The sequence below is a fragment of the Phallusia mammillata genome, chromosome 8 (genome assembly GCF_965637545.1).
Source record: "Phallusia mammillata chromosome 8, kaPhaMamm4.hap1.1, whole genome shotgun sequence".
NCBI lineage: Eukaryota > Metazoa > Chordata > Ascidiacea > Phlebobranchia > Ascidiidae > Phallusia > Phallusia mammillata.
The window spans coordinates 3,197,868-3,220,336 of record NC_137259.1 but is presented as its reverse complement, the minus strand read 5'-3'; the positions used below and the strand labels follow the sequence as shown (position 1 = coordinate 3,220,336).

The 22,469-nt window shown below is 36.0% G+C and overlaps 1 protein-coding gene across 3 annotated transcripts in view; it reads left to right on the top strand.

Moving 5' to 3' along the window:
• LOC145204943 (electroneutral sodium bicarbonate exchanger 1-like) overlaps positions 1 to 22,469 on the top strand; it is a 45,493-nt gene that overhangs the window by 5,520 nt on the left and 17,504 nt on the right. For 2 of the 3 annotated variants that reach the window (XM_080077558.1, XM_080077557.1), the window contains exons 3-11: positions 3,375 to 3,447; positions 4,214 to 4,351; positions 4,620 to 4,782; positions 16,384 to 16,544; positions 17,707 to 17,895; positions 18,375 to 18,496; positions 18,775 to 18,898; positions 20,961 to 21,079; positions 22,076 to 22,225. In XM_080077558.1, coding sequence (XP_079933684.1) covers positions 3,375 to 3,447; positions 4,214 to 4,351; positions 4,620 to 4,782; positions 16,384 to 16,544; positions 17,707 to 17,895; positions 18,375 to 18,496; positions 18,775 to 18,898; positions 20,961 to 21,079; positions 22,076 to 22,225 — 1,239 coding nt within the window. Of the gene's footprint in view, positions 1 to 2,160; positions 2,288 to 3,374; positions 3,448 to 4,213; positions 4,352 to 4,619; positions 4,783 to 16,383; positions 16,545 to 17,706; positions 17,896 to 18,374; positions 18,497 to 18,774; positions 18,899 to 20,960; positions 21,080 to 22,075; positions 22,226 to 22,469 lie in introns of those variants that run through there. The other variant, XM_080077559.1, reaches the window with a different exon arrangement.

Below are 22,469 nucleotides of genomic sequence, written 5' to 3'. Positions count from 1 at the left end.
CGCACCAGCAAATAAAAGTGAATGAGGAAACTTATTATTAAAGTTGTGTTTATTGATACAACATCAAAACGCCACAAAACGAAACTTTTCTGCGACGCCCTTGGAAAATTGAAACGACGCACCAGGGCGTCGCGACGCACAATTTGAGAACTACTGGGTTAGACAAACAAGCTGTTTGGTTAAACGTTATGAAGAGCGAAATTGAACCTACGAGTTTGGCTACTACGCTAATAATATAATGTCACAGTCTAAGGTTAAAACCCTACGAGCAATATGTAACTTTCGCCCATTTCCATGAAGCACCAGTCTCGGAAACGAAATTGCTACCATTAAAATGTCACTGCAATTATGATATCCGCATGGTGGCAGTAAGCGCCTGTAATTTGGCCAAATTGTAACCTTGACTCGTGCTAATTTTAGACTACATAAGAGGTGCGTAAATACTATGTAATAACGTACGAGTTAAGATGTAACCAATTACTCTATGATCATGAAACTGATATTAAATGGCCAGTGGTTGTGCAAAATATTTCACATTTTTTTTCAGTCACACCCTTGACTAGAAGGTCCGGTCTTTAAGTAAGTTATTTTGCGTTACGTAGACTGGGGTTAAAAAGGCGAGTTCAGTTTTTGAAAGGTGTGTCAGTGAGGAACATGAGGCAGTCTATATTTAGTGAATGCATTTCAATTATTATTATAGACGTTTTAACAAATGCTGTTGTCACTGATAAAGCATTTTTTTTAACAAACTTGTTCAAAATCGTGGTTTAAACGTCGAATGTCGCGGCATAATAGTTTTATTCATTACAGAAACGATTTAGTTCAGTAAGAAAGAGCTCACAATTTCGTGTCGGATGTCAATTTTCCCACGTCTATCTAAATGTCAGCAGACGATGTTATGCAGAATTGTTGCATAATTACGTATTCAGTTAGACAACTTATATAATCTGTAATAATTAACAGCGGTAATAATGATGATTAGAAAACATCCGTATTTAAACCTGTTTTTTGACAACATTTAGGGTTTGGGATGGTTTTGTTGATAATTAAGAGTTTAATGTGGACAAGGAATTAAGCTCTTTTTATTTAAACTCCAGCCTGAACGCGAACCGAAAAGTACACAACACAACTCTGCTTTTTTTCTTCGTAACTTCGTGTCATGTCTGGCCAATCTTGCTGATTTTAAACCTGTCATCTAAACAAGCTGTTACGCAACGGGTTTTACCGCAACTCGGGTGATTCATACACAAATTATGTGTGTTTGGTAATTGTATATTACTTGTAGCTTGTAGGTGTGTATTTTTTGCGGACTATTAATGTGTATTTCGGTCTGTTTTTGACGTTTTAAATGCCTTTTTTGAGTGCCTACTGGTAAAAAGTACTTTTTGATTGGGTTTTGGACCAAAATCTTTTAGGCCTACTCCTCATTAATTTGCATAACAATACCGTCTTATGGTCTCCTAAATGCATTATTACAGTTATTTTAAGGGTAAAGGCAAGGCCCGTTGCCCCCCTTGACTGCACAGTACATCCATGCTGTACTTTTCCACTGGTCGTTGTCTTTCGGGTTCGGGAATTTTGCACCAGCGCTTCAGTTTGCCCAAAGAACTATAGAGTTCTTTGGTTTGCCACAAAGAAAAAAACGAGTGTTCAGTCATGCGTTACATCAGCTGCTTTTTTCACGCGGTCCAAATTTGTTGGTGAAGAAAAATCTGTTCGAAGCTCTCTTTATATTTCAGTGTACGTGAATGTGCACGAGTCTTGGGTGTTTTCGAAACGTGTTGTGATAAAATAAGGGTCTTTTCTGTTGTGTAGCGTTGTTTGCATTCCTATAGATTAGGGAATGTCTTAGTGTTTGTGTAGAAAAATGTTTTTGGTCACAATAATCCAGTGAAAATATGTTTTTTACAATGATTGAAAAGTTTCTTATTGCATAACGTTGCTGCCTTTTGAAGTCTACATAAATATTCGTTGCTTGTTTGTACATTGCTAACTTGACTTTACATGTGTTAAACTTCAATAAAAAACGTTAATTAAATCCGGATTTTTGTGTGAAACACTACAAGGTTTTATAGCTAACTTCTGGAAAATAAGTATGTTTGTTTGTGTTGTAATGCACATCCAAGTTTAGGTTTGCCTGCAAGTTCTTTACTAATGTTTGCTAAATTCTAAAGGCCTGTTCTTCAGATGTTGAAAACATATAAATTTCTATGAAATATCTTGTTTAAAATTCTATGAAATGTATTCGTTTGGAAATGAAGACGATCCCTTGGGATCATTCCACAATGTAAGTTTTATTTGCCATAAAAAACTTACCTCATATGTATGCTTTTTTTAACCTAAAATTTTTAACCAATTTGTTTTCTAAAAATGTATTTTACTGAAATTATATCATCTTGCTTTATGTATTGTTTTTTAAGTTTATCAGATCAGTTTTTATCTAGAAATTAGCATCAAAACTTTATTTTTCGATAACAGGAGCCAATGGTATTGTAGAGCCTAGGTTCAAATATTGTTGGGAAGTGCAAAATAATGTCTGATCTAGTTAATACATGATATGTGGTTCCAAAACACATACCTTTTCGTGCTTAGTACACTGTCTTATCAAACCACAGTGCCATTTTCCTAGTATTTTGCACTTCATGTTTGCTAACATCTTGTAAAGAACCACCCTTTAAATTCCTAATCCTGTGTCGATAAAAGTTTTTTTAATTCACTCAGTAATAGTCTAATAAAGTAAGATATGTATAATTATAAAATATATTAAATGTTTTTTTAAAAGCATAATTTGCTGTGACAAAAATTCACCAAAAAAGACATAAATTCCTCTTGCTATAAATTCTGATGCATTAAGTAGGCACTCTGCACTGCCAAGATCGTTAAGTACAAAGATGTTAATGCCTGCTTTTAGCTAGCTGTTGACTTAGCAGTTTGTTAGCACTGCTATGTTGAAAGGGGTGCTAACAGGCTTGTTGCTGCATTGGTTCTTTGAAACTTGAAGTTGTGTGTATGGGCCACCACGCTTGTTTTTGTCACGTAGGTTTGTTTCGATTGTGCATAAAACATTGGTAGTTATACAATCAGACATTGTAAGCCAACCAGACTACCATTGCATTGTTGTCAAAGTAAATTGCGGTTTGGCTGGGGTACAGTCAATATTATGGTAATCTTTAGCTTGTTGCTTACTGACTTATCTTATGTTTGCTAATCTAATATGGCAATGTGTAGGTGATTGGGGTTTGTTTTTAGTCTGTAACTCCCATTATGAATCCTTGTCTTGTTGTTACTGCTCAGTCAACGCAGCTTGATAGCTTGTGTAGTAACCACACATTGGGTTTATTACATTGTCTTATCATAATTTACAACTTTCCCAGACAATGGATGGAGAAAATCAACCTATCCTTGACCATGGGAAACCTTCGCAAGCAAGACTAGATGATTCAAGTGGTAGGTATAAATATATTGCCTCTCTAATCATGTGCGTATAATGTGTTGTTGCTTAAAAGCACCATGGCCACTCAGTAAAGATGAGTTTAATTGGAACTGACAAACTTGTTTTTGGGACATGCTGTAGTGTTTTTGGTGAAAAGAAATGCTATCAATTATGCATGTATTTTAATGTCCAAAATACAGATGCTATCATTGCATAGGTAATTTTACAGACAGACAGATGTTAATGTTTTTGTTCATGTGTGCATAGTTATTCTATACCTGATCGGGATTCGTCCCTGGGACTTCCGCCTGATTGTCGAAAAATACAATAGTTATTCTGCAGTGTAATTGTTTTTTAAACTTAAACATAGTAACATGGCACCTAAATGGTTTTTGTAGACAACATGGCTCTTGTAATTAACACATATTTAATTTTGTCTGTTGACTAAAATTGCAACGAGTTAAAGTGTAAAAATTGCTAAACTGTGCACTAGCCATTGCTCATTGCATTTTCTGACATGTGAAAAACTATCATTTAATATTAATTGTAAACAATGAGCTCATTACAGAACTTCCTTTTCTGCACCCTGTCAAAAATACACTCCCTTATTCTGAGTATACTTCCATATATTATGTTAAAATTGCTATTAAAAGACTATCCTTTGTAAATATTTGGTATTATTGAAGTTATTTTTTGCTCCAGCTGAGCTATAACGGTTCTATTTTTGGTTGGTTAAAATTGCAAGTGTATAATATAAAAATATTGGTTAATTTTTTTCAGCTAACCATCGAAATGTGTATGTTGGAATGCATTTGGCATCAAACCACAAACATCATAAACATAAACACGGCAAGCACAAAACTCACCGTAAATCAGGCAAAAAAGCATCCAAGCATGAACAAGAAGAAGAAGAATTAAGTAAAATACTTTTTAGCAGTTTGCTTTTATAGTTTTTTTCTTTGTAAAGTTTTCATGTAACTTTGCACATTCTTGCTTTATTTGGTAGTACAAGTAGTAACTATAAAAAAGATTTAGAATTTTTTTTTCACAAAATTTATACTTAATTAAAAAAAACCCACAAAAACAAACATTTCCGCTGAGAAACAATTTGTAATGCAGAAACTTTTTTAAAGTACAACAATTTGATTTTTTAGCTGTACAAATTTTGTTTCTTGATTTTTTGCAGTTCTCCCACCAAACCAGCAAGTCCAGTTTATTCTGGGATCCGAGCAACAAGATGGGACGATGGAAAATGGATTTTGCGATTCAAGCACACCCTGTGTCTTTACAGAGATGGAAGAACTAAAGGTAGAAGATGACGGCGAGACAATTTGGAAGGAAACTGCCAGGTATGGAAGTTTTCTTGCAATAAAATGTTGTGCAGATGAACTGTTTTTTGATTAATGTCTTAAAGAAACTTTCAACTGAACGTTTGGTGAAAAACTTGTCGTTTCTAAGATGTGGTATTCCTGCATAAAAAATACGCCATGTGTATAATTTGTAAAGAAATAACCACAATTGACTATTAAAAAAATAAGTTGTTCTCTAAATGTTCCAGCATGCCTATAAAGTTAGTTGTATATCTTATATTAGTTAGTCTTTTAAGTAGCCCATTTATAAAACGTAAAACCCTTGGAAATCATATTGTAGTCTTTAATAAAAGATAATTTTGCAAGTTTTGCTATGGAGCAATCTTGTCAAGCAAAGGGGCACATCCCAATAAAGTAAGCACTGTGACCGAATAATGACTTTAATTTCTGATATCCTGGTCGCACTAAAGACAATAATTCGCCGCAGAACGAACCCCCCTAATGCCTATTATCTGTCGTTAAGTAGGGTAACAAAATTAGCGTGTTTCCTTTGCAAGAAGATTGCTGTGTTTTATCTGCTAAGGAAATGAATCGGTGTCAATTAAACTGTTTACTTTAGAACGACGGTTTGTTTAAAACGTAATTTTCGCTTAACACTCTTTTTTTTCTGTGACATTAGAAAGATTTGCACTATTGGTATACAAAAGCTACGTTACATTCGCTATATTTTTAGGTCAATGGTGTTTTTACGGCAATTACACTATAGTTCCAATCGTATGAATTTCAAATGCACACATTTCACGCGTTGTAGACATATTCAATTCAAACAATGCATTAGATTAGCCTTCTTGTTGTGACATCATAATTGTCAAAACGCATTGTTTGTGTTTAAAACTACTAACCGTGTTTCTATATTAACAATCGGTTGGGCCTCAACGTAACTTATGTGACTAGTATTTGTGAATAAAGTAGTACATGTGCAAAACAGACTGGATAAAGCAATACCTTTTCAAAGCAGTGCAGTTAATGCATTGAATTGTGCAAAACAGTGGAATACATAGGTGTTCTATATGGATCTACAGGACTTAATAGCATTTAAAATTGCTGTGCAAAGAAAAAAAACTGGTTCAAATTCACGGATGTGGTATTGAGTGCAGACAGGGTTAGCGCGAAGTGGTCTAGTCGCACGTTTAATAAGATAAACGTCAAAATCAACACGTTCAACATAGGCGCCTGCAAACCGCTATATGATTCATATACAGTACGCGTATTCTATCAAATCATAGGCTTCTTCAAGACCTAGTTTTAAAGTTACAGCATTTTGTGAAAAATGACTTTAGTAATCATTGTAAAAATGCTTGCATTGATTGTGAAAAAGTGCAGTCATCACTGTTTGGTTGTTCAGTATTAGTAGATTTACGTACTATCTGTTACTTGTGTATTTACGTTTTTCGATTAATCCATTTTCGTTTTCGGCCTAAAAGCTTCCAAGCATCTACGTGACCATCAACACATATTTAAATCGTTTCTGCTTTTTCACCATGACACGTAATACAAAAGGGGCGGAGCAGAGGTGTGGCAGGCCAGTTTCTGTTGGGTTTCGTAAGTTTTTCGCTGCACTCTCTCTTTAAACCTTACGGCGAAGCATCTATATCAGCGTCATCAAAGTCAAATTACCGGTATTTTGTCAGCGCAGTAAATAGAAAACAACAGCCTTTTTGAATGCAATTTGCAAAACGATGTCACCAAATTTGCAACGCTATGGGCGAACTAAACAATTAAATATCAAAAATTCTTAAACATCAGACATAAAAAAATAGTCCAAGGAATATAATCTATAAAAAAGCACCAAAATCCAAAAATTTGACCAAAAATTGTGTGTTGCTTGTCATACTAATTTCAAACAAATACAAGTCGAAATTTTGGTGTGAAACATTTGACTGTTAAATAATAATGTTATCTTTTTCTGTACAGAATATTGAAAAACAAAGTACTCTACCACGAATTGCTCTTTGCCCTTATACACATAGGTGTATGCAAATCACATAGATAGCGTAACCACTTTCAAAACTGGATATACCAGCATTTACGCACACAGTTTGTAGAACGAACTCAAAATATCCCGCCTAAGATTTAAACAGAAGATTATCCACAGATTAAGATGACTTTTTAACAAGGCATTACGTCTTACGCATTTCTGGTACACACTGTAACGCATATGATAAGTTTGATATCCATATTGCTAAGTACATAGCAATTTTATTCTTTTTCAAAATTTAGATACACTTTGTACGGATCTGTTTATTACTGACCCCTTTCCCTTTTTGCCTGCAAAACCAATCATGTTAGTGGATCAAGTAGTTTGTAAGTCGGTAAATAGGACATAGAATATATAAAATGGAAACATATATGAAAGGCACCTTTCTAGTTGTGTATGTGATATCACATATTTCATTGAAAGTCGACGTAAAACACTACATTTATTTTAATTACAGACACAAAGTAACATTTTTATATTTACTTTGGTAAACGGTTTTCACTTGTTTGTCACCTAATTTCCAAAATACCAAGCACATACGGTTAATTGCACGCTTGTCCATTTCTCGCTGTCAAATTTTTGCTGCAAATCGATCTTAGCACGGGTGTCGCGATGACGTCATAGACCGCGTGCGTCACACAGCGTCATATTTCGGATGTGATCGCGGAAATTATCACAAACATGCTTTTATGGGAAAAATTCACGCCGGTTATCTAGTGATCGTGCTGCTATTCGAGACCCAAATAAATAAATACATTTTCTTAAAGCACTGTGGTACTCATTGTTCTGAGAAATGATACTAATTTATTATATCTATTATAGTTCGGTGTTTCTAACAATTTTTCTTTTAACGCTTTGAAAAAAAATAATCTAATTATCTTCAAAAATTTTCGCTCTCCAAAATTTACCCCAAAACCCAACCCTTTTCATGCATCTTTGACCCCTGTTAACCCCAGCAGGGGTGCGTTTACCCCTTTTGGAAATGCTGTAATTTGGGCTATATATATGGGTCACATACTATTTCCTTTGTTCTTTGTATTTGAAAACGGATTTGTTAACAAACTTAAAGCTTTCAACGTGTTAAATGCAAGGCCTTATTTTTAGACCGGTTTTTTTTTCACGTTTTCGTAAAGTTAAAACGTTTAAACTGACATTCAGTTATAGGTCAAACCCAAGTTGTTTGTGTACAATGCATAGAAGCATTGTTAAGGGGCAAAATGAACACTCGAGCTATTGTTTGCTGAAACACAACTTAAACTATATGTATTTTCAGCCTACAGGCGTTCGCTGAAATTATCAAGACACAATCAATCTCAAATTATACCCAAATCCACTGAATTATGCATCTCCTGGTAACGTGCATATTACGTGCAATATTTTTGACATATGATCGATAGATAAGTTGTTTTTCTATATCACTCCTTTGTTTGGAAATACAGCCGACATGCCTACTTGGTAAAGCACAATCCAGACTCTAGAACATGTTCAACAGCAAAAAAACACCCTTCGTGTATAGTGTACTTCAGCTACAGTCATCTCATAATAATGGAAAAAAGGTTACAATGCTTCATATGTCTGCCCTTGGCGTGCGGCGTTTTCAAGTGATCACGTATAGCTCTACCACGCTTGCTGTAGGTTATCGTTAGCCACGCTATATGGGTTCTGCTTGTATTGGCTGATACGAAACCGAACGGTCGGATGGCTATCTCACATGTGTTGACACGGAACCCTAAATACGTCTTGGATGTTTGTATACGCCTAAAACGTGTGTTCTTTTCGTCGGCTGGCTTTGCCCAACGTGACTCAGACCAAGAAACCTTTAAGGGTTGTGCAATTTCCTTGGGTTTTGTCTGCACATTTGGGAAGTTTTTTCAGGGCCAAATTAATAAGTCAAATTATGGGCATCCTTACATGAAATGGGACGTAATGTTTTCATTTGTTTTACGGTTTACTGCTCAAATCTGGTCCACTTTTTGGCCATGAAACGTTTGTTTAAATATCCTAAATTAAAGAAACGAATGATAAATATATATTAAGTCATTAACTGTAGCTTTTAGCATTTAGCCCTAGTTGACCTAACGGTTAATCCATGGCATATTTCTTGTAAAAATCGGTATGCTAAAATTGCTATTTTTCGTGATAACAGAAGGTATGATTTCGATATATCACTGTGCAGTTTTAATTTTTTTCAAAACGTACGTAAAACACAGATTACACTGGCCAACACAATTTTTGGCGTCTTTGATGTTAAAACTGATATTGACTAATTTTGGGGTACTGATTATAAAAATCATTACGGTTTTCTTCAATCAGGTCAACTTTTTAAGTTATTTACAAAACCAAAATTTATGACCATATTGGTTCAATGACTTTAAAATCACGCTTTTATATGTTTGTTAAAGTTTTGTTACATTAAACACATCAATTTTCTACAGTGCAGTCGGTTTCATAGCATAAACATGTGTTCTATGCTTATGCTCTGTCTAAAAATGGTTGGTGTAGGCTAGTGGTAACTTTAAACTTTACGTGTTTTATGGAGTGATTTCAGACTAGTAAAGCAAGGTGGTAAAACTAAAATTAATAGTGGCTAGGTCATCTATAAGGTGTTGCATGAATTACCAAGATGTTTTATTCTACAATACTGGTGAATACCCATACAACACAACTAAAAAGAAAAAAAGATCTGTATCAAATGTTCATATCTTGCACACTTCGATGTGACTTTGGGGGTTTAGGACAAGCAATGGGCTCCACTTACCTAATGTTGATTGGAATATTGCAGTAATGGACAAAAACAGTAGAAAGATACTAACATTACTAGACATAGTACAAAACTAAGTTATTAAGCGGTCTGAAAAATTCGGAACGAAAATGAGTATAAAGCTACACTTCCCTTAAAACGTAGGGGATATAAATGATGAGAATTAAGCTGAAAGGTTCCAACAGGATATCAGTGAAACGAAACGTGTCGGGGAAGAAGGAATAATGTGGTCCTGGCTAATTACTGTTGGTAAATTAAACGGGACGATATTGCTGCCAGTCATTTCCAAAAGTTACAGAAGTACATGTGTAGGGTAGGCCTATATCCGATATACCTGACAACTTACAAATTCGAAACCTTTTTTTGTTTTTTGTGTGGAATTTTGTTTGTTAGGAGTGTCTACCTGTTACATTTAAAATTAAATCGAAACTTTGTTCTTGCAATAACGGTAATTCCACATAAAATACTCAAAACCAGTTTCACTATAGTGTATACATATATATAGATTGTTTTTCAAACGTGGATGTACCATAACATGAAAACGAGACGTGATACAGATAAACCGATTGCATTTTGGAAATCAGGGCACTAAAATTAGTCAAAATCAATTAAAACATTACTGACACCAGTAAAAAAATATTTTTTTGTTGCCCTGTGTTATAGATAAACACATCGTCCCAATTATTGTTCTTGACATTGGTATCGTGTGTATAGTGGCTTATTTTAGCGCAGTCACGAAGTTCAACAAAGTTAGCGTGGAAAGTTTATTTGACAGATTTAGATTGGAGTACACAATCCTTCAGGCACGGAGGTTAAATGAAAAAAATCCCGCTTATTAATCATCGCGTAATGAAGAACACTTAAATTGCCTCGTGGTTGTGGTTTAGACAACGCCTTTGCCATTGGTCGTGGTGTATTTATATGTTGCCATGGTTACGATGCGTGATGATTTTGGACTTTTGCTAGCGGGTGGTGTTTGTCATATGGATTTAAAGCAAGTTGCGAGCAAGCTTACACCATCTTTGTTTATTTAACCGCACAAGATTTAATCAATTAGCCATAAATTTTAGTATTGATGTCTAAAGTTATTTCAAAAAGTATTGTTATGCTTATAGTGGCCATAGTCTATGAAATGTTTCAAAGCAAAATCCAAACGAACCGTTGTTCAATCTTGAGACAAAAAAAGTTTTGAACTACTCGAAAATCTTTCCGTGCCAGTGCCCTATTTGTGCAATGATTAAGTTAAAAGTATAGCGAATACAATTTCTTGTAACTCTTTACCATGGTTAGTTTTGCGCTTATTAACCATATTTGTCAGTGCACAAAAAGGAAGCCTATTAAAAAACAAGGCCAAGAGGAAATAGGCAACTACAGAAAATGTGTGCCATTAACTACTTTTTTTGGGGCGAGGTATTATGTTGCGTCCTGTTTTTGTTTATAGTGTTTTAGTCTTTCTAATAGTGACTTAAAAACGTCCTGGAATAGCCAGCACAAGGTCCAGTTTCTGGGCCAATGTAATTGGATTCCTTTTCGAGGTGACCTGCTATTCATAGTCCATGTAACCTTATAAGGGTCAAATACTTGTCCTGTGCTCCTTCCAGACACTGAGACTTGTAACTGCTGAAGAAAGAACCGGTTTTAAAACACAAAAATGCATTTAGACTATAGTTATATATAGAGTTCTAAATTTATATAACCCTGATAATTAATCTGTTTTATATTCTATTTGAATAAGACGTTTCGTGTCAAACGCAGCGATGAATTTGTGTGTTGAAACTGTCAAGTTAATTGCACAGAATTGTTCAAATTCACAGAAATATTATCATGATAGTGTTTTCCCAAAAAAACAATTTAGCTCCCAAGTAATAATATCATGGTTTCAAGTAAGCATTTTTATGCATACAATTGCACCATCATGCATGTGATTAGTGTAATTTGCAGTACATTGAGCAGCAGCAGCAGTCAGTACCAGATGTACACTGTTTATTTGCTGCTAAAACAATCGATAGATGCCTGCATATGAATAATAGATTATTACGGGATTATTACGTCCAAGTGCGTTTTTACACCAAACCAGGGTTCGTCCAAATCCCATTGTCAATCTTAAATTTTCAACTTGAAACCGTTAGCACAAAATTTGCATTAAATTGTGTTGTTTTTGATACAACGTTAAAACGACGCTGTAATTTCCTTTAGGCTTAGGGTCATAGCCAGCAGGCATTGTCTTGCCAACTGTAGCCTGTGTTATATGCAAGACTGCTTGCACACCTAAATCGCGTTTTCAAACTACCTTCATTAGTGAAATTAAGCTACATGTACGTCTTGCATTTTAAAGCAGGTTTCCAAACGAGTTTTGTGTAGTTGTTTCCATGTATAATGAAACAGCCCTGTCAAAATTGTGTTGTTTTTTCGTGTTGCAAATAACTTATGATAACAAGGCCTAGTAAAACTAATTGGATTCGGAATTTTTTAACAAGATTATAATTAGTAGGATTTGGGACGTTCCGAAACTGCGCCCCTTATTTATGACACTATTATTAAATTTAATAAAATGACTAGTTTTCAACCGTTTTTTTTGAAGTCACTTATCGAAAAGCATGACTTTGCAGTTTTTAAAAAAATAACATTTCAATACACAGTTATTTTGGGCATTGGACAAAATTTATTGCTTTTTTAGCATGTCTGTAGTCGTTGCTACTGATTACGCATCGTATAATTAAGAAATGGCCTTTACATTTTAGGTAAAGTTTCGCTGGCAAACATTTATAGGGAAAATGTTTGTTGGATCTCGGTTATAAAATGCAAATCATTTCTTCTGCCACGCCGCAAAGCAAATAGTCATAATAAGAGCAAAGTCTACATTGCGTTTTTGTCATCTTTTGTCACCCTGAATGCAATTGTCATTTTGAATGCCAGTTTTTGAAACCACTTATTAAGATCTTTGTTAAAGTAACTTTTTATAGGTTAAGCCTAATATGCTATGAGACATGGTTTGAACGGTTTTGACGTTCATAGATGTTTATGTCACAAAAAGGTGACTTTGTTTGACCTTTTGAACACTTTGATACGACATAAATAATTGCAAAATGCCAAAACCTACTATCTATAACTACAACCATTTCCTGTGTGAAATATTGTGATTTTTTAAACGCGTTTACGACCTAGCTTCGTGCAATCAACCGAAGCTTTCTGTTTTGTTTTGTTTTCAATGTACCACTAATCGTTACTGATCTGCGGAAAGATTAAAACTTAGCCCGCAAATTTTCACGGTTTGTGATTTAACACTTTAATGGCTTGTCATTGAAACAATAGCCTATGATTAGTTTTGTCTGTTAAGCACTGCCAAACCCTGTTTAATCTGTAAATTACCACATGAATGTGTATGTTAGTTTAGGGTGGGGTAGACTAATCAGTAAAACAGGCTGAAAATAACACGGTTTATTGTAAAAGGAAATAGAGCTTGTTATACAGAATATTTAAATTTTGGTTGTTAACACGCTTTTGTTGATTTGCCTGTACTAAAAAAATAAGTTTTGCAACAGATTAATTACATGCACCAAATTTTAAAAACAGTTACCAAATTTTACGATGCCAAAACGTCAAAAAATTTGTTGAAATCTGTTTAAAATGTAGATTTTGTTTGACCTTGCAAATAATCGTCTGAAACAAACAACATAACTTGAAACGCCAATGTATGTTCTAACATACGTGAATTTACAGTTTTTTTTCCTATATTAGACGATTTTAAAGCCCCTTGATAACCACTTACTACATATTACCTTTTGATTTTCGCATATTGCTGCAATAGCAATCGGTAGCTGTGGATTAACGGCGTTTTTGACATCCAAACTCGCCCGAGGGGCCCACCAGTGCCGTTCCTGTGCGGACTTAAACAAAGTAGTACCGCCAGGCAGAGCTTATGTGTATGTTAATAACCTGCTAATATACCGTGGCGCTTGACGCATTGACACTGGCGATAAAACGATGACACAGCATAAGATGTCTAGATTGCGGACTAGTCCTTATGGTTAGCAAACATATAGTGTGGCACCTTTGACCCCAGGATTTTTTCTTTGACCTTGCGGCGAAATGCGGCTCGTGGTGCCGCCTTTTTCGCGCGACTCCTGCCGGTTTCGAAGAATTGTTTGCTTTTAGGTTGCCTTCGTGGTAAGATAACTTACTTCTTTCAGTCGCTACTGATACGCCCTTCATTTTGAACTGCAAGGCACGCACTTTGATAACCTATAAATTAAACTTAGATAAAAAGCGACGGAGAAAATAATTTTGGGAGCAAATGTAGTCACCGAAAATTCAAAATTTGCCCTTCCAAAAAAACTGATAAAAATAGAAAATTCCAAACTTTTTGAAGGATAAAAACATTTTTCTCTATGGTTTACTCGCTAAATAGTCGTTTGAAAATCGCTTGTAAATATTAAAATTGCCAGATGTCCAGGAAATCCATATCTCCTTTAAATAGTCATTTGTGATTGCATACATTACAATATGATAGGGCAATTTTGAAATCAATAAATCAATTTGTCCATTTCGCTTAGTATTGTCAACATTTCAAATATTGATGTATATCTCAATTTCACCTCTATTTTATCTCTCATTTGCAGAGGTGTCAAATACACACCGATGTATATTACAAGGCAATGTGATATATTTAATGTTATCCGAAAGTAGATCAACAAACGTGAAATGAAAATACAAACGTAAAGTTAGCCCCCAATTAAGCCCGTTAAAGCCCTTTACCCATAGGTGTCCAAACTTTTTTTTAATGTGTGCCAATTTTTATAAGGTGCAGACGCCCGCGGGCCAACGTTTTCTTGCAGCGTTTTTAACCGGACAATTATAACACAAAATACACTGCATTAATTTGTACAGTTGTACAGTACAGCATAAAACACGCGGACTGGAATATGAAAGTTTATTTAAGAGTATATGTTTTACCCAGACTAGCCCAAACTTTACTTAATATTCAAACTGTTTCAGTTATGCAACTAAATTCTTGTTGCAAGTTTGCAATGATGTCATGAAAAGTTTTTTCGGTCAAGTCTAATCGATTTTTTTCTAGGAAAGCGAAATTATTTAGTTGTAGGAAGAACTCCATCGATTGTAGACTTGTTTTGCCGAACACATCTACGTTGGTTAAGCCTACATGGCCGTGCATCAAATAAGCGAGAAAGATAAATACTTTAAGCTTGTTACAAACCCCACTTAAGGCGTGCAACATTGTGCATGTAACAATCGCTATGTTCGACTGCGTTAAGCTCGTTAGGAAACCCGCTTCGTCAGACGTGCAAATTTTACATGTAACAAACCCTATGATTGACTGCACAAAGCTCGTTAGGAAACCCGCTTTAAGTGTGTACAATTTTGCATAAAGCAAAGGCTATGGCTGACCTCTTAAATCTTGTTGTATTGAAATCTTGATTTGAAAGCTTGATTAGGGGAAGCTCGCTGGTAAACCAATACTTTTTCGTACAGTTTTGACGCAGTTTGAGTTCAGCGAGTTTAAACAATGGCGGTAGGACGCACGATTTCGATTAATTCCATATTCCAGAGTCCAAGCTGCCAGAGTTTTTCACTCAACATTCTTGGAACCGTTCCAATGGCGTTGCCCACTTGTCAGACTGTAAATCATTTCTACGTGTACGATTCGGCGGCAAATGCCAGTCTATGTTTGCGTTTTAAAGTGCTTTGACGTCAGCGCGCTTGCTGTTTTTCAGTAAAACCTTGCGGCGTGGTTGTGGTTTGGGGACTTCCCCGCGGAAGGGATATCGTGCGAATGTCAATATTTGAAAACTTTATGTGCGTCAGCGATGGAGTATATGCGAAAGTATACACTGGCAATATTACGCTTGCTGGCAAATAAACCGGTTCGAACGCCTGGGAAAAAGTTCCCAGTATTTTACAGACTAACAACAACTATATGAAGAGCAAAATGCTCCGCGATCGGTATGCCGCGTAACGAACTAACGATGTTAGATTTTTTTGTAGTGTGGTAGTAACTTCAAATTTTTCAAAAAGAAATGCATTTTTTAGCATTATGCAAGTTACAATAAGACGGTCAATTCTTGTACGGCTTTGCAGAACAAAACACACACAGTTATATATGTTTTCGAAATATTATAATTATGGTTTGGTAGGTTTTGAAAAAGATTTTGTTATGGTGAGGTTTTTCTTAACTTGTCTTTCGCTAGTTGGCTTTTTCTACACTTAAACACAATTTACAACAGTTTTATAGATTCGATTTCTTTCAACAGTGCTTCGTCTTACTGGAAAACTACGCTATATATTTAACCTCAACATTTTTTACGACTCTCAAATATGTTGGAACGCGTGTTCATTCGATCTGTCCTATACATTTGTGTCAATAAAATTCCATACCCATGCCATGAAAATGCCAATGTATGCCCGACCTATAGAAGGAGTTAAGCTATATTAAGGTTATTTTTCCCAGAACCAATATATACTGTACACCGCATAGGATCAAATCTAGTATGCCGTGTTTTTTAAAGCCATTTACTAAAAGTTATATGAAGCTTGGCGCTATACCATATAGTTTGCTCAAGAAACCTTGTCTGTGGTGGGATTCGAACCCATGACTGGTGGCTTTTTTGGACTGGTGCCCTACTAATTTAGCCTGCCAGCTCGTAAATAGCTAGAATTGTTTTGTGACTGTGGTGGGATTCGAACTCATGGCCGCAGGCTTTCTGGAACTTGCTCTCTGTCAATTTAGATTTCCAGTTCGTAAAATGCTAAAAAAATCAAGACTTCGGTGGGATTTGAACTCACGACTCAGCTTCCACCTAACCACATGTACTTTTCTTCTTAGATGGATTAAGTTCGAGGAATGTGTAGAGGAGGGCGGTGATAGATGGAGCAAACCTCATGTTGCCTCCCTCAGTCTTCACAGCCTGTTTGAACTGCGTTCGTGTATCGTCAACGGAGTAGTACAACTAGATATGGTCGCAAATGAGATCACTGATATTGCTGGTGAGTTTAAAGCAAAGTTTCTTAAGCCTGTTTTACTCAAACCTTAAGGTTTCAAAGCAAAGTTGTAGCTTGGATTAAGTTTTTCTGCTTGGTTAAGTTGGAATATAGCCGGATTTATTCGGCCTGACTTCACCCTCGGCCTCATATGTGTTGTAATTGTATCAAAATTTTGGGCAAAAATTTGGGCTTGATTTTTTGAAATCGGATTTTGGGCTTGAATTTTGAAATTTTAGGCCCGCTTGCAATTCTGGTTCGACTAAAGTATAAATGAAAAGTGTCGTTGAATCAGAGCAATTGAAATGTCCTTAATGTCCTATCCTCTCAAAACCGTCACAATTGTTTATCCACATTCTTTGTCTCGGCTTTAAACTTCAGAGCTCAAGTATTTCCAGACAGTGTGTTGTTAGGTCACCTCAGGACGAAGGCATGTTTATACCAAGCTATAAGAGATCGAATTTCTCATTGTTAAACTCATATCACATGGACACACCCATCATGGTGTTGTCACGTAGAAAGCAGACTTGAGGTTGATTTTCGGTTACAAAATCGGGGTGAACAACATCCTTGAAAGTCACTCGTATGCGCAATAATCACTGGAAACTTAACGGGTTCATACCGATTTTTAACGGTCTCTGCCCTCAAACGTTTATGTAGATTGTAGAATATGGAAAACGACTTATTTATTAAAAAATTGCGGTATCGTTTTAACGACTTTGGTTCACATTATTCTAAACATCTCAAAAGATCAAAATGTAGGCTACAAATATTTTTTCATATGAAATAGGGATTTTGTGGGCCTGACCTACTGTTTAATTAAAACGATCATGTTAGGCTATAATCTAGGTATTTTGCCACACCTGTGGGCTTTGCTTTGTACAAATGGAGTTTATAATTCAGTCATTCACTCAATTTGCGCGAAAATGTCTTAAAACCTTAACGATTTTCTTCCACAAAGAAGACGCGTATTGTTATGTTATGTTTTTGTAAATCTTCCTTCTTTTTGTCAAGAAAAAGTGGTACAAACTTTTGTTACATTTACCCACGTAAAACACAATTATCCAAAGTATGTCCTTGTGAAGTTTGACCCCGTTTGACCCAGCGGTTCTCCCATAGGCCCCAAGAACGTGAAATTGCCTACTAAAATATATGACAAATTTTACAGACCTTGTGCTAGACCAAATGGTGCAAAGTGGCCACTTACCACATGACGACGATATAAGGGAAAGGGTTCGTGTCGCTTTACTGAGTGGTCATGAACATCAGGGTGAAAAGAAGAAGGGAGTTTCAGGTCCCATAAAGTCGGTGTCCAATTTCGTCAGCAGAAACTCAGATTCTCACCTCAAGAAAAACTGTAAGTCGTCTGTGTGTTTTTTGAGCTAAAATTAGGCCTAATACCTTATCAACAACTTTTTTTAGTTTTTTCATCCCGTTGTAATTTAAAGTGTTAAACAAATGTGTTCAAAAACATTTATCGTACAGGGAAAAAAATACATTGATTCAGAAATTATGCTATGTTGTTCATACCAATGTTTTCTCGGAGTTGCGCAGTTGGTAATTGCTCTTACTAATGTAGGGCACAAAAAAGTATATGTTGCGCATTAAACTGTTGGGTGGCTATAGCGTGCACATCTAATTTTGCTCGATGCACTCCAGGAGCATGTGTGGCCAGACACAAAAAATATATGATAAACTGATTCCAGCCATATAATATAATACTCAGCAGTTATCAGACAGGGTATACTTCATGCGAAACTTTTTTTGACTTCCAACTCATTATGCGCAGAAATTATCAATAAAAATCACATATTAAACTTTTCCCCATTTTTTTAGCCCTGGCACCATCGTCCACTGCCCCGGGTTCAATCGCAAGGAACAAATCGATGAGCACCGTTCCATCTTCAGGTGGATTTGAACATCATAACAGCTTTGCTGAAACTGAAAAGAAGAGCAAGGTAAGATTTATTTACCACATAAGGATTTATTGTAATCGTTTACAAATTGACTAAAATTTCTGCATAGAATCTTGAATAACCGATGTATTACGACTGAACGTTACCTTAAATGTAACATACTCAAATATTCGTACTAAACTGTACTTAAATTAGAAGCAAACCTCGCTTAAACCGGTTTCAGCGAATACGGATCTTTTTTGGTCTAAGCGGGTCCGGATTAACCCAGGATTACTGTATTGTGTTTAGCTATCAGGGCCTTATGTTACTTGGCAACACAGGTTCCCTACTTCATGAAGAAGATTCCTCCAGGAGCCGAGGCATCCAATGTCCTCATCGGAGAAGTGGACTTCCTGGAGCAAAGGATCATAGCTTTTGTTCGTCTTCAAGACAGTGTCCTTCTTGGTAAGAAATTGATTGAATGTCACAAAGCTTTTACGTGTTTTAAAAGGATAGGAGCAACTAATTAAATCAATACAAGGGGAAATATCAGTATAGCTATATAACCATGTTCATATATCGTATATCACGTAATTACGTCAGCAGTGGTTATTGGTCAGTGTTCTAGGCATGTAAATGTAGCGCGATAGCCTTGTATCGGTGTCCAGCCGTTTCATTCACATAACATTCCATGTGTGCTATAAATAACCCACCACGCTGCTCCCTATCTCTCCTGTGCTGAAGTCGGCAATGTGAAAAGCTTGCCCATACCGCGCTATACTTCATACTGCGGTTTCTTTTCAAATCTGAGTTGACGAAAAACACATGACGCATGGCTTTAGTGACGTAACAGTGCTTATTATGACGTGTTTTAAAAGATTTTTGTTTTTTGCATGGCTTAAGTGGGTCTCTAACGGGTTTCATAAAATAGTGTGTTTTCATATGAAAGACACCTACTTCGGTGGAATGCACGAAGCTCGTTCGTAAACCCGCTTAAAACGTGTAAAATCTGTTAATTCTGCTCACGACATAAAGATAGTTTGTACAGTTAATAAATTTCATTGCCAAATACCGTCACAATTTGGAATATACAGCCTAACAACAGCAATATTTATGTGTTGTATCCAGTGGTGGGATTCAGCCGGTTCTCACCGGTTCTATAGAACCGTCTCACGAAATTTTATGAGATCAGCGAACCGGTTAGCATTACTGGTTACTGTCAATGGACTTTTTTTTAACAGAACTGGCTGAAAAATATGACTTTTGTGATAAAACCGGCTGACAAAAGAATTTGAATTCCACCACTGGTTGTATCTTTAATAATTCAAAACATTCAGTTTCCTAACAACGTAAGACTTATGTTCATCTCTAAGGTATGGATGATCTGCACAGGAAATGGCTTTAGTGCTAAGCGCCAAGACTTTACCGTTGCATAACGATTTATACTAAACTATCCCATGGGTCTTATTGAACGCCATACACCACAAGCCACATATATCCCCTTGGCACATTCGATCTGTATAAACCACCAACTACGTATAAACCACCAATTATCTAGCTATGACGTGGTTGCGGATTTGTGGTTTGTTTAATACGGTTTTTGAGCTGGCTTACGACCGTGAAATTTAAAGCTATTAAAAAGCAGTAAAAATTCTAGCTATATGTACTTTAAATTTCGAATTTTCTCGCAAAAGATCATACACTTTTACCTCTCATGTATAAAACAACGCATTGATGACTAGTTAAAATAGTTATATAAATGTCTACCAAAGACGCGAAAAAATTGTCGTGGTGAAAAAGTAAGTCGTGCAAAACTGCTTTAAAAACAGAAAACACACAAATCCCGATTTCAACGCTTCTCATAAACCTGTCTTTGTTTTCAAGTAACCCAATAGCCTTACCTACAGGACACACCCCCAAAATCATTCAATACTCCATTGTATTTTACATGCCGGTTCTACGACCCCTGCCATGCTACGTGTATTGTAACTTCGCAGTATGAACTCTCAATTGGATACGACTTTGAAAGCATGACCCCTGCTATGTTTTTTCGCATTGTTTAAGCTCCTATATTGACGACTATACACGCCCCGTATGGAACTAGATCCAAAGCCGGTTATTAGATATTGTTTTTCCAGCGGTCATAGGGTTATTATCGTACGATATGTAATGACACTTAATGAAACGTTTTTTAACGCTTTCTGATTTGGGTATTTAACGAAGACCTGTAATTCCGATTTGTGCTGTTAGAAATAATTCACTTTTTGGACATTCACATACTTCGCCATTCCAAACATATATACCAGTAATAACCACATGTGATTCGATACCTTTTTTGTTTGCAACGCTTTGACTTTTTTGCTTTTCTGTGATTTGTAACATCCATTTGGGCGCTGTAAACAAAATAAATACTTATCATATGATATGCTGCTGTGCTACAACTTTATTTATTGTATTTATTGTTGTTTGTACCCATATTTTGTGTATAATGATAGTTTTTTTTTGTAAATCCCCTTCAATTCTGCAGACCGTCTAACCGAGGTTCCTATACCCACACGCTTTATGTTCATCTTACTCGGCCCAGTCGGAAAACACCGCCAATATCATGAAATTGGAAGATCTATTGCTACACTTATGACTGATGAGGTAAACTTAAAATTGACAGCCCAGCTAAAGTACAATATGTTTGTTGGGAGCCAGTTTCCTCTGTGGTGTATGCCCAGTTGTGGCATCGCACAGAATAGCTGAGGCATGGCTTTTCACCCTGCGTTACTCCCAACAAACTGGAGTGTCGTTGAATGGCTACACTAACCAATACGGACGATCTCTCGTCACCAGCTGCACTGATGAGACCTTATAGGTCGAAAAACACTGTTCACTTTCTGTATCTTATCATTTATTGCTTTTACGTTTTTCCCATTGTAAAAAATCCTTGTAGTAATAAATCTTTTTATTGAGATATAAACAAGTTTTATGTTGCCAAAACCGTTTTATACTTACCGTAAGAGCTGTGGGGATTAAAATAGCATTTTACAGGAAGTTTGAAATGCTGTATGTACTCACTTTTTGTACACAGTGTTTGTAATGCAAATAACAGGCTAAAATTAACACTAAAAGCGTTGCTAAATTCGAGTTGTTTAAACAACTTTTCTGTTTGCTTTTACACGGCCTCGCCATTATTAAACGACAGACGCAATTTTATGAACTTTAGCAAGTTACTTAATATATCACGACTCGTTGTGAACTAATCACATGATGTTCACTGTTTCACAGGATCCTTATGTTCAATTGAATAATATCCCCAATTTTCCAAGTTTTTCACAAGGTTTCTTACAAAACAAAGCCCGAACATCATGACTTGTCATGAATTTATCACAATCACGGCGTCTAGTTGTTTCATACGATTCACATGCTCATATGAATAACATGCCCTGTGATTGACAGCTGTTTTGCAAATTGGCTTACAAAGCAAAAACTTATCACGAATTGATCACATTCATGATGTCATCATGTTTCATATGATCAATACGTTCCTGGTGTATCACGAGGTAGCTTACAAAGTAAAAACCCGAAAATCATGACTTATCACGAATTGATCACATTCATGACGTCTTCATGTTTCATATGATCAATATGTTTCAGGTGTTTCACGAGGTAGCTTACAAAGCGAAAACCCGAACCGATCTACTTGCTGGAATTGATGAATTCCTCGACCAAGTGACCGTTTTACCTCCCGGGGCGTGGGACGCAAGTGTCAGAATCGAACCTCCCAAAGATTTACCTGGAAATCAGGTAAAACACCAAATTGCTTATAATTTAAAACTGATTTTGACCGAATAAAAAAAATGTATTCGCAAAATTGAAAATATATGTTGGTAAATAGGGTTACACAAATGGCAAAAATGATTTTTTTTAATCTGTTGATATTGCATTTACTGTGTCAATCACGTACAACAGTGGTTCTCAAAGTATGGGTCGCGACCCAAACATGGGTCGCGCAGGGTCAAAAAATGGGTCGCGCAGGGTCAAAAAATGG